Source organism: Wolffia australiana, chromosome 11, assembly GCF_029677425.1.
Source record: "Wolffia australiana isolate 7733 chromosome 11, ASM2967742v1".
NCBI lineage: Eukaryota > Viridiplantae > Streptophyta > Magnoliopsida > Alismatales > Araceae > Wolffia > Wolffia australiana.
The window spans coordinates 14619099-14635049 of NC_135845.1; the positions used below are offsets into that span (position 1 = coordinate 14619099).

General features: G+C 41.1%; 3 protein-coding genes across 3 annotated transcripts; 2 read left to right on the plus strand and 1 right to left on the minus strand.

The window, feature by feature from the left end:
- Positions 1-2860: 2860 nt before the first annotated feature.
- On the plus strand, positions 2861-3788 carry LOC144709274 (putative RING-H2 finger protein ATL12). The gene has a single exon (XM_078582767.1). It carries the CDS (start codon positions 2938-2940, stop codon positions 3742-3744), a length of 807 nt encoding a protein of 268 aa, XP_078438893.1. The 5' UTR covers positions 2861-2937; the 3' UTR covers positions 3745-3788.
- Positions 3789-3868: 80 nt separating this feature from the next.
- On the minus strand, positions 3869-7830 carry LOC144709273 (lactoylglutathione lyase GLX1-like). The gene is made up of 9 exons (XM_078582766.1): positions 7563-7830; positions 6327-6534; positions 6134-6258; positions 5982-6046; positions 5539-5751; positions 5429-5476; positions 5242-5349; positions 4327-4467; positions 3869-3973 (listed from the first exon to the last, which is right to left on the minus strand). The coding sequence occupies exons 1-9, from the start codon at positions 7735-7737 to the stop codon at positions 3932-3934; spliced, it is 1125 nt and encodes a 374-aa protein (XP_078438892.1). The 5' UTR covers positions 7738-7830; the 3' UTR covers positions 3869-3931.
- Positions 7831-10741: 2911 nt separating this feature from the next.
- On the plus strand, positions 10742-15335 carry LOC144709841 (S-adenosyl-L-methionine-dependent methyltransferases superfamily protein). The gene is made up of 9 exons (XM_078583492.1): positions 10742-10899; positions 11583-11697; positions 11799-11846; positions 13694-13940; positions 14109-14196; positions 14442-14507; positions 14609-14677; positions 14914-15016; positions 15095-15335. Exons 1-8 carry the CDS (start codon positions 10807-10809, stop codon positions 15001-15003), a joined length of 816 nt encoding a protein of 271 aa, XP_078439618.1. The 5' UTR covers positions 10742-10806; the 3' UTR covers positions 15004-15016; positions 15095-15335.
- Positions 15336-15951: the final 616 nt, after the last annotated feature.

Genomic DNA, 15951 nt, shown 5'->3' on the forward strand with positions numbered 1-15951 from the left:
ATATGATATATGTGTATCAAAATTCTAGGGATTACAAGAGACACTACCTGAGTTCAGAATCACACAAGAAAGAGGCACGACAACTTGGTGCTCAGCTGTAGAGGAGGTTTAGACCGGCGTGGGTTGACATATAGGATAATGATGAGTAACTGGAATTTTTTGTTTCTCTGTCCTCTATATATTGTTTTAAGGTAGTGTTAAACTCTTGTCGGGGATGAACTGACCAGGTTTTCCCTCGTGAGGATTGGAGTCGAGGTGAACATACGCGGGAATAGTCTTATGGTCCCTCAACCAGTATACAAAATCTCATATGTGTATTGGGAGATTTAACTGTGGATGATAAATGCATGTATCTATAAATGAACTGTTCAAAACATAAAGAAAAAAATCAGAAACTAATTCTCCCCCACCTCAGTTATATCGCCACATACATGGAAATTTGACCATTCACACATAAAATATGTCATCTTCTTTATACACCCAAATATGGAAATAACTAGTTTTGTGATTAGAAAATTATTCATTTTTTATTGTATTCTTGTGATTTCTTTGTTTAAATAAATCTTCCATAAATATAAAAGACAAAAAAGTAAATTTATGATGTTACAGGCAATTGTATCATTAATATGCCTTCAAACTAAATTTTTTAAGTCCAAGATAAGTTTGTTTTTCTTGGACTATTACAGGTTAAATATGATTTCACATGTACTTACTTCACTAATTATACACTTATCTAGGTCAGATGGCATGTTATCATCAATATTAGTTGCCATTTAATTTTAATGATAATATATCATCAAATATTTAACTCATTTAATTATATTTTTATAGTTCATCAATTCATTTTTTCATAATATAAAATTTTTTTAGGCTCCATAGCCACATATTTTATGGATCATTTTTGTACACATTTTACTTTACACATATTTTAAGGCTCCATACATTATACTTTTCAATAGTATTCTAAGTGAAATTTTAAAAAGAGAGGGAAATAATGTTGTTAAACTTTAATATAATATAATATAATACGCCAGCTGAAGTAATGTACAGAGAACTATGATATTATTTGAGTTTATGATTCTTTAGTACTTACAATATATTATTTCATTGACCTATGTATCACCTATATTAACTGAGCATTTATTTCTTTGTGACAGTAATATGTATTCAAGTACAAAGCATAATGATATCCATTGTTGCAAGCTGTAGGGCTCTTTTTTGTTTCTTAATAGAATTCATTAAATCCAGTTGAAGGGATTAGACAGTAGGGATAATCTTTTTAGGACTTGCATTAAACTGCAAAAGTGAAAAATTAGCCTTGTAGATTTAGAAACTATGGTCAGTGAAAGGCGAAGCCAATATACCAGCATTTAATATCCCAATGATGCAAATGTATTGTGACAAGATAATGTGATGTTCTGACAGAAAGTGATGTAATTCATTGTGTATACTACTATTTTCGTGTTTCTAATTAATCATATAATACATTCATTAATAAATTTGCAAATTTCATAAACATCAAACCATAAATTTGTTCATTACTAACACAATTGAGCAGGGAATGAACTTCCACATAATTAATCCAACCCTCATGGAAATCCTTTCAGAGCATCATTCACCAAGTATCATCCCATTTACAATAGGAAGATATGTCCTCTTCCTTGCCACAGCTGAATATCCTAACAAGTACTTATTCATGATTACTAAAAAATCAATATTTTTTCTTCTTTTATCATGACTCCTCCTTTGGGCCAGTGGCCACAGCCAAATATCCTAACAAGTATTTATTCATGATTACTTAAAAAATCTCACTTTTTTCTTCTGTTATTGTGACTCTTCCTTTTGGCCAGTGGGCACAGCCAAATATCCTAACAAGAATTTATTTATGATTACTAAAAAAATCTATATTTTTGCATCTGTTATTGTGACTCCTCCGTTTGGCCACAGCCAAATATCCTAACAAGTATTTACTCATGATTACTAAAAAAACCAATATGTTTTCTTCTGTTACTGTGACTCCTCCATTTGGCCACACCCGTACGTCCTAGCAAGTATCACCAAATCATGATTAGTAAAAAAAAATCAAACATCTTTGCTTCTCTTCTTGTGACTCCTCTTCTTGGCCACGGCCAAGACCACAAACCCAATAAAATCCCCCGAAGAAGCACTCCCAAAAAACCCCATACAAAAGAGCACCAGAAACCAAACCAAAACCCAAGAAAAAAAAAATCCCTCCCCTAGTCGTTGGCTGACGTACCCAAAATACACCACCAAAAAATATTGATTCACCTTCACGGACAAGACAACTCCAGAATTCGAGCAACCCAGAACTCAGAGGAATCAAAAAAACGTACCCACTCCAGAGACGAAATAAAAGGAAAACCCACAACCGCGCCAGAGACAGATATCGTAGAGAGAAGGCAAGAAGAGAAGAGGAGACTTAAGAAGGGAGAGAGAGAGAGAGAGAGAGAGAGAGAGAGGCCCAGGTGAAGAAGCTAAGCAAGAGCCTCCTCCAGAATAAGCAATCTCAGGCTCCTGCCCGTCGTCCTGGGCGTCCCCCGTCCCCGGACTGGACGATTGCTTTGTCCATGGACTAAATAACCGTCCAATAACGGGGGACAGGACGGTTATCCGCCACGTGTCAATTTCAGAATGTCTTGGACGTGACGGTTTCGGACATTTATTTTAAGATGATTTAGAGGAAACTCTAAAAATTGAGGCGTAGGATGGGACGAAACGAGACGATCTAGGCGAAACTCTAAAAATTGGGACGTAAGACGGGACGAACTGAATCAAAAAACATACCCACTCCAAAGACCCGCAACCGCGCCGTTGACCCACAAAAAAGAAAAAGGAAAGACGGAGACAGATATCGTAGAGAAAAGGCAAGAAGGCTTAAGAAGGGGGAGAGAGAGAGAAGCAAGAGGCTACTCCAGAATGGGCAGTCTGCGGTTCCTGGCGGTCGTGGTGGGCGTGGTCGGGCTGAGCCAGGGCGCGGCGGCGCAGGGGGGGGGGGGCTACTCCATGCCCATGGGCCGGTCCGGGGCGGCGATCATCATCGGCATCTTCTCCCTGGTCTTCGCCTTCACGGCGCTGCTCTTCGTCTGCGCCAAGTACTGCCAGGCCCGGCGCGCCCACGGGCTGGACCACTGGCCGGACCCCCGGCTCGGGCCACCCCCGCCCGTCTTCCTCGACGACGAGCCGCGTCTCTCAGGCGTCGACAAGGCGCTTATCGAGCTCCTCCCGCTGTTCAAATTCTGCCAGCTGGAGGGCGCCCCGGCCGGCCTCGAGTGCGCCATCTGCATGGCCCGGTTCGACGACGACGAGACCCTCCGCCTCCTCCCCAAGTGCCGCCACGCCTTCCACCGGACCTGCGTGGACCACTGGCTCGCCGCCCACGCCACCTGCCCGCTCTGCCGCGGCCGCGTCACCGCCGACGACCTCGCCGCCTTCCGCGCCCGCCCCGGCCCGCTCGGGCTCGAGCGCGACCCCTCCCACCGGTTCAAGCACCGGGTCGTCCTCGGCAACCGCTGGAGCGACCTCAACCCCGCCGACCTCGTCTCCCTCGAGACCGAGTTCTCGGGCCCGTCCCGGACCCGCGCCATGTCCGATATCGGGCGCCTCTCCCGCGCCCCCGACGCCGCCGACGATGACGCCGCTGCCGCCCGCTGGCGTCCCGTCGTCGCCAAGACCGTCCGGTGGTTCGCCGCCAAGGAGAAGGCCCCGCAGCCTCTCAACCGTTAGATGTCGACCGTTTTATTTATTTATATATTTCGATTTTTTTTTTTGGCTGCGTCCCACCGGCCCCACCGCCCTCGTGAAACCCACCGGTGACATGTGCTGGCGGGCCCCGCCGGTAGTAGTAGGATATTAGAAATATTTATTATTCGGACGAAAAAAAACAGAGGTTTGGAGATTTTTTAGGAACAGATCACTCCAGCTCCTTGGCGAAGTCGATGTTGTCAACGAACACCTGCAATTCGACCAGAATTTATAAACTTGTGAAGGAATTGAGAAAGAAAATTCAGGACGGAGCGAACGAACCCAAAATTAAATAATAAACGAACAGGAACACAAAATTACAGAAGAATATATGGCAGGAGATAAAAACACAGTGAAATTGAGTAGAACACGAATGAACACAAAATTTGGCACACAGTTTACAAACATTTGCAAAATAATGCAAACAAACCAAACACAAACCCAAACAGCTATTTACGATTGTTTGTTCAGCACCGAACGACGAACTTCCGATCCATAATGTTGTAGGTTATATAAATAGATCAAACTGCAAGGATTTAATATTAAAAGGAGAAAGAGAAGTACCGTTTTCCAGCCGTCGGGGTCCAAGCAAGCGGTGATTTTGGTGTTGATCCCAGGTAATGGCCCGGGTTCCCGGGTAATCGTCCCACCGTTGCTCCTCACAGCTTCTGCCGTCTTGTACACATCATCCGTGCCGATGGCGATCTGGAGAGGTACCGTATTTTTTAGTCAGAGAGATAGAAGAGAGAGGAAGAGAGTGAGTGTGAGTGAGAAAGAGAGAGCGAATGAGTTGAAGAGAGAGAGAGAGAAATGTCGGTGGAGAGAGAGCCTGAGTGAGCGAGTGTGTGTGTGAGAGAGAGAGAGAGAAAGACAGATTAAGTGAGAGAGAAAGAAAGATATATAGAGGGATAGACTGAGTGTGAGAGAGCGCGTGATAGAGAGATTGAGAGAACGAGTGAGAGAGAGAGATATATAGAGAGACGGATTAAGTGAGAGGTAAAGAAAGATTTATAGAGAAATAGACAGTGTGCTAGAGAGCGAGAGTGATAGAAAGAGATATAGATACACAGATTGAACAAGTGAGAGAGAGAAAGATATAGAGAGAGATTGAAAGTACGAAGGAGAGCATGGGTGATATAGAGAGACGGATTAAGTGAGAGACAGAAAGATATATATAGATAGGCTTAGAGTGAGAGAAGCTGAGGGAATAGAGAGAGATTGAGTGAACGAGTGAGACAGAGAGATGTAGAGAGACAGATTGAATAAGTGTGAGAGAAAGAAAGATAGACAGATAGATAAACTGAGTGCGAGAGAGCGTGAGTGATGGAGAGGGATTGAGTGAGAAAGAGAGAGGTTGAATGAGAGAGAAAAAGACAGTCTGAGTAAGGAAGAAACGGAGATTCAGTAAGAGAGAGAGAGAGAGATACAGTGGCAGAGAGACCAGAGAAGGCCAAATATTTGGGAACTAAAAGAGGGTACCTGGGCATAACCGTTTCCTTTCTGGTATTCTGTGACGCCATAGTTGTAGGTCAGTTCTAAAACCGCACTTTTTTCTTCAGGGCCGTATCCCATCATGGCAATGGTGTACTGAGAAGAGGCAAAAAAATTATAAAAAAAGAGGAAAATTAGAGAGCTATAATAAATATATATATATATATATATTTACCTTATACTCAGGGTTATCTCTCTTCCGAAGCAGCTCCATCCCAAAGGCCTGCAAGATGCCCCCATAAACCTTCCACATTATTCAATATTTCAATAGGAATATGATGTTACCTTTTTGTAAAAATTGATGGCACGGTCGAGATCTCCAACGCGAAGCATCACTTGGCACAAGGGTTCAGGCGTAGGTCCTCTTTCTAGAAGCTCAAACTTGTAACCATCGGGATCTTCGATGAAGGCAATTACAGTTTTGCCCCCTTTGACAGGGCCAGGCTCCCTGGTCACCTTTCCTCCCTTGGCCTTGATAAGGTCCACAGTCCTGGAAACCTACTGTTCGAAAGTCTAAGTAAATAACTACTCACGGAGATATTGAATTATATCAGGATGTATGTATTCAAGATTCCCCCTAATGTGTAAATATACAATCGATAACAAGGTTGATCAATGAGATTAAGTCAATCGAATGAAACAGTTAATTATTCGGCCAAAAAATTGACCGAACGCATTATTTATCGAATATTTAGTTAAAAAACAAAAAATCAGAAACGAAAACTTACATCCTCAACTGCAATGCCGAAATGGCCAAAACCAGTGCCAATGTCATACTTGTCAACGCCATAGTCTGAAGAAGAAATGATGAGAAAAAATCAGAAAAATGGAAGACCTTGATGTAAGTATTTGGAGAAAAGAAAATTAAGGTATAACTTACTATAAGTGAGTTCAACTACGAAATGTGAATCCTCTGGGCCATAACCTAGGAAAGCATTTGTATATCTTTCCTCAGGTATGTCACGCTTTCGCAGAAGTTTCATCCCTAAGCACTCAGTGTAAAACCTGACAACATTAAGCACTAATGCATTAGCCAGTGGGTAGAAAAAACCCGAAGAAACAAAACCACCCACTTGATAGTTTTGTCCAGGTCCCCAACGCGATAGACAACATGAAGCATCCTTCTGTTGTCTTTCTTCACCCAGTCCAACAAACTTTCTTGGTCCACAGCAGTACTCGCCTGGGCCATGATCCCTGTGGTGCTGGTTTCAGGCCCACGATTAACTTCAGCTCTTGACAGCATTGTTGTTTTTGATCCAAATAAATGAGCCTGGGGAATAACTGGATGGATAGGTTCCGTAGAAAGAAGATTAGCAATTGCATGAACATATGAAATTATGAAAAAATCTCCACGAAAATGTTACGAAACATAAACGGGGCAGAAAATTTCAGTCGGTTGGCAAATTAACGAAATCATTAAAAATCATTTTTTAAACAACGCTTAGATGCAAAACACAACGAATCAATGAAATCATGGGCCTGAAATGATTTTTAATGATTAGCACTTGCACAGATAAATGAAATCAATAAAAAATCTCCACGAAAATATCAAGTTCAATGGAAATAGGAAAAAAATCAAGCCCTGTATGAAGAAATCATGTTTATTTAACAAAATTCATGGGAAAATCGAACGAATCTAACTCATTAAAAACTCCGTAGCCAGAAGATGAGAAAAATAAAAAACATTTGAAATCATAAAAACATCTGTACTCAAGATTACGTCCATAGAAATGGGGGAAAAATCCAGCCTTGCGGGCAAAATCCATTTTGTGAGCAAAATTCATAAGAAAGTCGAACAAATCGATCTCATTACAAAATACGTAGAGAGAAGATTAGCACTTACAAAAAAATATAAAATCATAAAATAATATCCGCTCAAATATCATGTTCATAGAAAATGGGAAAAAACTCCAGCCTTGTTGGCAAAAATCATAGGAAAATCGAACGAATCTATCTCATTAGAGAGAAGATTAAAACTTGCACAAATATACTTAATAAATCTCCACGAAAATATCACATTCGTAGAAAATAGGAAAAAAACTCCAGCCTTGTACAGAAAATTAGTTATTCTCACAAAATTCACAGGAAAATCGAGCCAATATAACTCATCATAAAATTAGCACATAGAACATTAGCACTTGCACAAACGTGTAAAAGCATAATAACTCACCACGTTCATACGAAATGCGGAAGGGCCGAAAAAAATCATAAAAAAAACCGAGCGAATCTTAATACATCCGAAAAGCTCCAAGATGCCGATCGACAGAAACTCTAAAAAAACAAAAAAAAGACAAATGGGAGGGATTTACCGCTACCAATGTGCAACAGAGCGATCCTTCTCGAAGGAACGGAGGCAGCGGGCGAGGGAGAAACCCCGCGGAGCAGCGCGACGGACTTAGAGGAAGATCGAGGGAGCGCGGCGTGGCGAGCCGAGGCGAAAGGCAGAGACGAGGAAGCCATCGCCATCGGAAGAACTCTCACCATTTCCCCCCCCTTCTTCGCGATCTTCGCAGTTATCCTCTTCTACCTCCGCTTCCAGAGCGTTCGGTTCGTAACGGACTCGCTCTCCGCGCGGTACCGTTACCGCGAGTCAGCTTACTCGCCCCCCTCTCCTTCACTATTGCACTCGCTGCCTGCCCCGCCACGCTGGCATTTATGCCACGTGGACGGCGCACGGTATCCTCCTCCGCCACGTGTCCGCAGAGGATCGTTCGGTGACGTGGAACCTTTACGGGCTTTTCAAATTTATCAGTCTAGTCGTCTTCGTCATCAAACCACGGACTGATGACGATTTCTAGTCGTTGCGTCCGTCATCTATACGTAATTTCAAATTAGACTACGGATAATGATTATATCGTGAATATGTCAAACTGAAGCCATATACATCTCCCATCCATAAAAAGAATATGTTCAATAGTAACATTCTTTCGGGAAAGTAGTAAATATGCTCCAAATTTATTATTGCAATGTATTTCAGGTCTTAAAATATACAACAAACATATTATAAGTTAACGGGATGAGTTATCATATCCCAATTTACATTCTGTTAATGTTTTCAAATTTCAAACTGAAGCTATATGCATCTCTTCTATAGGTGGATTTTTTGTGAGTACATACAAATAAATGTATATTAATATGTTTATTCTTATGATGGGACTTCATGACTTAATAAATCAACTGGGGATCGACAGACGTCATCCATCACGTCACACGTCACCGTGACAGAAATGTGATGGATGATGTGACAGTGACGGTGACGAAGATAGGGGCCGGTGATGGTGACGGTGACAGTGACGAAATCCCTGTGACAATGAAGTGATGGCGACGAGGGGCCTCAGATGTGTGACGTGACGGAACGACAACCACGGATGACGACTGTGACGGAGTTTTAAAAAATTTATAAAACAGATAATTTATAGCACACTCTACGATGAATCCCTGGAAGAAGAAGAGAAAGAGGAAGATGAAGAGGAAGAATAATGATAATAATAATAATAATAAGAAGAAGAAGAAGAATGACGAATGAGGAATGAAGTTGTCGGGAAGAACTCACCAGGAACAACATGAGCGACCGAGCGACCGAGCAGGAGTGAATGAGCGAGAGCGACCTCTCATAGCCAATGACATTAGCGAGAGCCGAGAGGAGAAAGGTCGTCGGGGTAGAGGAGTTGGGGGAGAGACAAAAGTCGAACTGGGAGTCGGAGAGGAGTCGTCGGGGTCTAGGAGTGGGGGGCTCAGGGCACGAAAATATATAGTTTTAGGGTTGTTTTTTCATGTTGCCGGTGACGGTGACGCCATCTGGTGACTGGGACGTGACGGGACGCCGCACAGAGGGATGCGTGACACGAACATGATGTTTTATCCCAACATACTGGGACGTGTGACTGGACGGTGACGTGACAAAAGTTCCGTCACATCACCGTATGTCACATTTCCTCGTCCGCTCTGTCATGTTCGGGGCGTCATGTCGCGGACGTGCCGTTCCCTAAAATCAACCACATGAGTTATTTCTCATTTTTCCATTCACTGGATATTTTCACATGGAAGCTATGTATGTCCTCTCTGATGGAGACACTCTTACAACTAAAAAAATCACGAACATGCCATGTTTTAAATATATGTTTTTCACTGGCAATTACTAGATGTTTTGATATTTTGTGTCCATTGATACATAATAATTTTAAAAACAATAAACTTAAAGTTTTTTCTTTATATCGACAAGAACATTTGGTATCAGACCCAGTGCCCACTAACTATACACTCTCTTTGAAATCCAACTACAGTATTGTCATCTATGATGATTTGATTTAGGGTTTGATATTCAGGACTGAGGACTGGACAGACCAGAATAAAACAGAGTACCAATCCACCGCTTTAGGGTGGACCAATCAATCGGGGGATTCATTAAGAGTTTCATACCCATTAGAGACCAGAAGTAGTTTGTTAATCATTTATTTTATGTTTTATTATAAATTCCAACATAAAAATAATGTTATTCAATGCATGATAAGTACGCTCAACCCATTCCTTCTCTACAAGGAATGACTAGAAATGATTATCTTGTCTAATTCAAAAAAAAACACGGAGAGATAACAACAGTATTAAGTTCCGAGCTAGGTTTTAGTTTGTATCTTAAATGTTGATTAGTACAACAAAATAAAGATTAATTTGATATACATTATTCTTGAAATGGAAGTCCTTCCCAAAATATTAATTCAGACTCTTCTACTTTTACTTTTACTCTGGCAAGCCTGCACAAGAACAGGGCTGAGATTTGGACAAAATTCGGGACGAACTTAAGTTGCTATACTTTTACTTTTATTAAGTCCTGTCCAAAGGTTTGGACGAAATTCGGGACAAAAATTCATCCCAAGGACCACTGGACGGGATGGTTTTCTTCACGTGGGACAAAAAAACATCCCTCCGAAGGTCTCTGACGATGCACGGACAAACCTCGACGAAAAACCGCTGGATTCACATCTGACGGTTGAGATGTAGCCACGTGGCCTCCCTATGACAATTTGCACCACAGTCCCTGTATTTTTACGTGCGTGCGAAATGACGCCGCTCAGAAATAATTGTACATATGTCCCTTTACATTCTCTCTCCTCCGTATTTTGCTAAAAGCTTAGAAAAATCTATATTAATATATTAAAAATGTAAAAAGGTTTTTTTTGTGCTAGAAGACGGATGAGACGGTTTTTTCGGGACAAAATTCGTCTCTGGAGGACTGGACTCGACGGTTTCCGTAGCATTGGATGAAAATACCGTCCATCGTCCATGTCCCGGACGATCCAGAACTATAACCAGAACCGCAAGAAGCCATAGTTGAGGTTAAGGTATTTGCTAAAAACCCTAATTCCAGTTTACAGTAGTATGACGTAGCCCAGCTTAGAAGATGACACGTGGACCAATTAGAACTCCCCGTTTCCCCGTTTTCCCTGTAAACGAAGGTATTTATACGTGTTTTCCCTCTCATTTTTCTTTGGTATTTGCGTTCTTCGCCGCCTCTGTAGCTTGTCTGAGAGTTCGCAGGGTGATTCGGAGTTGAAAATGGCGGAGAAAGCGGAGGAGAAAACGCATAAGCGAAAGAGGCGTAAAGAATCGTTCATCTACGGCAACTACCGCAGCTACTATGGCTACCGTGTAATTTCTATCTTGTAACTGGATGCATCATTTTCAACATTGTTAATTATAATTACTATGTTTTGTTAATTCAAGCTCTGTTTCGTCTTTGATTTCCGATGATCGAGGGCCTTGCATATTTCGGTGTCTGCATCTGTTAGGACAGAATTTCCCCGAATGTTTCACTTTTATTAAATATTTTGGTTTTTTTAATTGTTTTTTTTGTCGGATCGGTCAAGATATTTGATTTATCAGGGCTTCTTTTTTGCTCGTAATCGGTCCGCTGCAAAGCGTTTTGGGAGCTTTTACATTTTAGGACTTCAAGTGTAAATCAGTAGGCTGCGAATCCGTTGGAGGATCTTCTCTGCGTGATTCTTTCCTGTGTCTCTGACTAATTCACTCGCAAGGTTCTTTTTATGAGCTGAACGTTGTTATTCTGGTCGATAAAATGATACTTCTGTTGCGTTTTTCTGTTAGCTTTCCTTAAATTTTAGTTTTTTACGAGCTCAAGGTTTGTATTTTTTACTTCTTTCAGGATTTTTTTAAAATGATATCCAATTGTTTATCTTCCCAACGCATTTCGACATTTCAAGTGTATGACTGTAGACTAATTTTAGGAAGATATGGACTCAAGCAAAAGCTGTCCTCTGAGTTTTATCCAACTCATATCTTTCTAATTTGTGGATTGGGTTTCTTAATGCCAGATAGATCGCAATGTTTCAGAAGATCCTCGATTAGCTTTAATGAAGAAGGAATGGTTCGAAGGCAAGGACTGCCTTGATGTTGGCTGCAACCAAGGTCTAATTACGATCAGCATTGGTAAACTTCCCTTGAATACTCTACTTTGTCAATTGTCTATTTTTTACCTATTATTGTTGATTGGTCTTCTCACACATTTTAAACTTTCTTTTGGCATGCAGCAAAGAAATTTGGTTGTCAGAAAATTCTTGGCGTTGACATTGACACGGGTAAGTTGTTAAATGTTAATTTTTGTTTGAAAGAAGCTTTGCTTTTTGTTTTTATCATTTTGAAAGTAACTGCGCGGAAGAAAGATTTGCAATGGAACATGAAACCTCACTCTTTCATAGCTTTAGGTTTAGTCGTACACAAATGCAATGAGAGTCAAATTACTTTTGTCCTTAATGGGAAGAAAGAAATCAACGGGAAATATGGTGTTGAAAATGTCGAACCCCCCATCCTATAAATTCAGGATCATGGGGGTTGACTTGGTACATCCTGGAAAGTAGGATGACTTGGTACATCCTAGAAAGTAGGATGACCTAGCACATCCTTGAGAATAGGATCATGCCTACTTTCTAGGATCCTGCCTAGTTTTTAGGGGGTGTTTAGGCCTTAGGTTGTGCCTATAAAAGGCCCCCCATCTCCCCTGTTTTCTTCACCCCCAAAACATCCCTTAATGTATTCTCTTTTCTCCCTTTGAGTTGAGTAGAGTTTATTGAAAATTCTTTTGAGCTAGAAGTCTCTTCCTCCTTCCCTCTCTCTTGGAGTTGGTGCTCTCTTGACGGTGACGACGCGGAGACGTGACGAGGCTAATGACTACGCCTCCGTGTTTCTCCTCGTATCGTCTTGGGATCTTCCTCGACATCTTCTGCATTGGTTCACGTCCAAGTATGCTTCCGCAAGTGTGTGCGCCCAACATATGGCAACGGCCATATTTCCGCAAGCTTTGTGCTCACGTGATGTGCACCTGTGGGCTCTGTTAATAAGGATTGCTATATTTCTTATTAGTCTCATTCTCCAAGCATTGTGATACGATTTTTCCTAGAATATATCAGTCTAGAAAGTGGAGGAGATGCCATATTTTACGTGACACCAAGCCAGCACGTGTGATTTCAAAGAAATACTGACGGGAGCATTGCATAAATAAATAAGAGGACAGAAAGGAGACCAACAGACTGGTTATTGTTAGTGAGACATGTCCTCTATGGGCTAATGGGCCCTGTTCTATAAGCCCATTAGCCCTATTCTCTATTCTATCTCTTAAGGGTATATATACCCCTCTTGTAACTCTCATTCATTATGTCATTACATTCTATTCTCCTTCAACCTCTCTTCTCCCCCAGACCCTCTAGGGTTTACAGTTATTCTGAATTCTTGAAGGGAGATTCTCCCAATCTCGCTAGCAGGACAACACGATCCGATTCTGTCCCTGTATTTCCATCTATTCTTCCTTATCTCATTCTGTTCTCTGCTCTTGGACTTCTTGGCGTACATTCTTGGAGATTCCTTTTATAGCATTTTCTTTGTATTCTCATATCCTATCCGCAGTTCGATCCTAATTTCAACCAGGATCGTAACACCATGTCCAGGATTTGGCTCTATTTTTAAGGAATGAATCGTGTTATCTAAGCTTAAACTGAACCAGAGCAAATGATTCCCTAGTTCTCCTAAAATCTAGCTAATTCTTGTTTATTCTCCTTGAAACTAGTATTATTTGGCTAACATGTTCCGAAATGACACAATTGCCCCAGTACCATAACAAACAAGAATTAAGGCAGAGTCACAGAACAGTCGTTCTATGGGGCTGTTGCTCTCTCTCCCTCTTTCTCGTTAATTTTTTTCTAGCCTCTCGCTGCCCCACTCAATCCGTTCTGACCCATCATGCTGTAGGATCCTAAGACATCCTCTTTCTTGGGTTCTTTAAAATAATTTCCATTTCCCTTTGCATAAATTTGCTATATTTTTTGTTTATCACTTTCATGAAGAAGTTCAGTATTTTCACGCATCACTTAAAGTAATTTGTTAACAGTTATCTAGGAATGTTCACTGATGAAAATAAGATTTACTTGCTCAGGGCTGATTGAAGCTGCCCAGTGGAATCTCCGGAAAGCAGCGAGAACACAATCTCAACCGTTGACCTCGAATGGGGAACGTCCCCTAGACAATCAAATCACTCTCTCTCCGGGTCAAGGCAAGGTTGGACCATTAGAAGGGGAATTTCAGGTTAATAAAGGGCTCCTACCTGAACAGGTTTCATTCCAAGCTGCAAACATATTAGATACCATGCGATCATCAATAGAGGTTTATGATACAATACTATGGTAAGCAGTTATCTCACATCTTTGATTATTATGTTCCATAAACATCTGACAATTTGTTGTCCAAGTTCTTAGAGATATTTTGGAGTATCTTCCCATAATTAGATGTGGTTTCGGATGTGTAGACCACCATTGATGTTTAATTTTTGATGCCCTAATTCTTTAACACAGTCTGAGCGTCACAAAATGGATTCATCTCAACTGGGGGGATGATGGACTCATTTCCTTGTTTGTTAAAATCTGGAGACTTCTGCGCCCGGTAATTCCCTATTCTTCAGCAGCAGGATTTTTTCCCCAAAAAAACATGAATATTCGTAACTAGTGCTCATCTCATTGATTAGCTTGTTTACTTTGTAATATTTGACTCGCAGATCAAGCTCGGTTAGTGAAAAAAAACAGATTAGTTTTCTATGATAACGATTCAAAACTGCTATGCTGCTATCTTTCAAAAAAAAAATTGCTATGTTGCTGTGTTGTTGAGTTATACCATCTCTGTATCTTCAGGGCGGGATTTCTTTGTTGGAGCCCCAGCCCTGGAGCTCTTACACTCGCAACAGAGGAGTATCTGAGGTGCATACATGATGGATTTGCACTCTGGATAAATATATACATAGAGAGAGGGATCTATTACGTTTAAAGGCTCGCCATTCAGTCTGACATAGTTTTCTTAGGTCGCAAAGCGGAACTACAGTCAAATTGCCTTCACTCCAGACTGCTTCCGGGACTTGCTCCTTGACAAGGCACATTCCTCTCTCTCCCCTCTCTTTCCTGTCTTTGGCTCTTTGTGTCTTTCTCTCACACACACACTCTCTCTCTCTGTGTCTGTCTTTGTATCTCTGTGTCTGTCTCTCTCTTTCTTTCTCACTCTCTTTATTTTTAATGTTCTGTGTGTATGTCTTTGTCCCTCTGTCTTTCTCTTTCTCTTTGTATCTCCCTCTTCCTCACTCCACATAATACTGACTTGTTTTCCTCATAGATTGGGTTTCGATCGATGGAAGAAATCTCGGGCCCTTCAGAGGGGATTGTCACTGGATTTAAGAGGCCGATCTTCCTTCTTCGCAAATAAAAAGAAGCTGAAGGTATACATTTAACGTTTACAGGAATCTGGCGTCCATAATCAGCCTTCTAAGCATCAGTAATCTATTTCCGTTTTCCAGGAGGCAACTTTGGCTGTTGATTTTGGTAGATTCTTATCAGAAACTGCACAACGTGGAAGGCCAGACGTGTTTTGCTCATAGATGAAGAGAAAGTATTCAACGCTACAGATATCTCTGTAAGTTCACTTAATCACCTTTCGATGGAAATTTGGGGGTGTATATAGATGTTCTGGAAATCTTTTCAGGGTGACAATTGCTTTGAATATTGAATTGTCGAATTATCGATATATATAGAAGTAGATGGAGAAGAGAGAGCAGGGTGGTAGGAGACGGGCAGACGGGAAGAAAAACAAAAATCTATTAATCTTGAGGATTCCCTACTCTTAAGAAAGAGAGTTTACAGTAAATACTAATGTTTCTAACATAGTTATGTTTTTGACTAATCTAAAGTTTGATATAGCTTTTTGGATTAAGTTGTCTTTTTGGCTGCCTGGGTGTCAGGCTGACAAGCAGTAAGACCAGAGTCAAAGAACAAAAGGGTTTGCCATTCCATTATAGGGATACAATCCTTCAGAAAGGAAAATTTCAATGATACCCTAACTTTTCATAGTAATTTTTGTACTCTTATTATCTTGCATATTTAAGGGTAAAGGGGCCAGTGTGGATTTTTCATGGGTGATCGCCGGCGGAAGTAGGTTGTGTTCATGAATTCTGTCTTAACCCAGTAAGCATCCCCTGTTCTTTATTATAACATCGTCCAGTTCATTGGTATATTTTAGTTTGTGTCTGTTGAATATTCATCCATACCATGCATTATGTATTTATTACATTCCTGTGGTAATTATATTGTATTTTCCAACGTAGGCTGATGATCTATGTCAATTTACATAAATTTACGTCGGGTAAAATTTGAATTG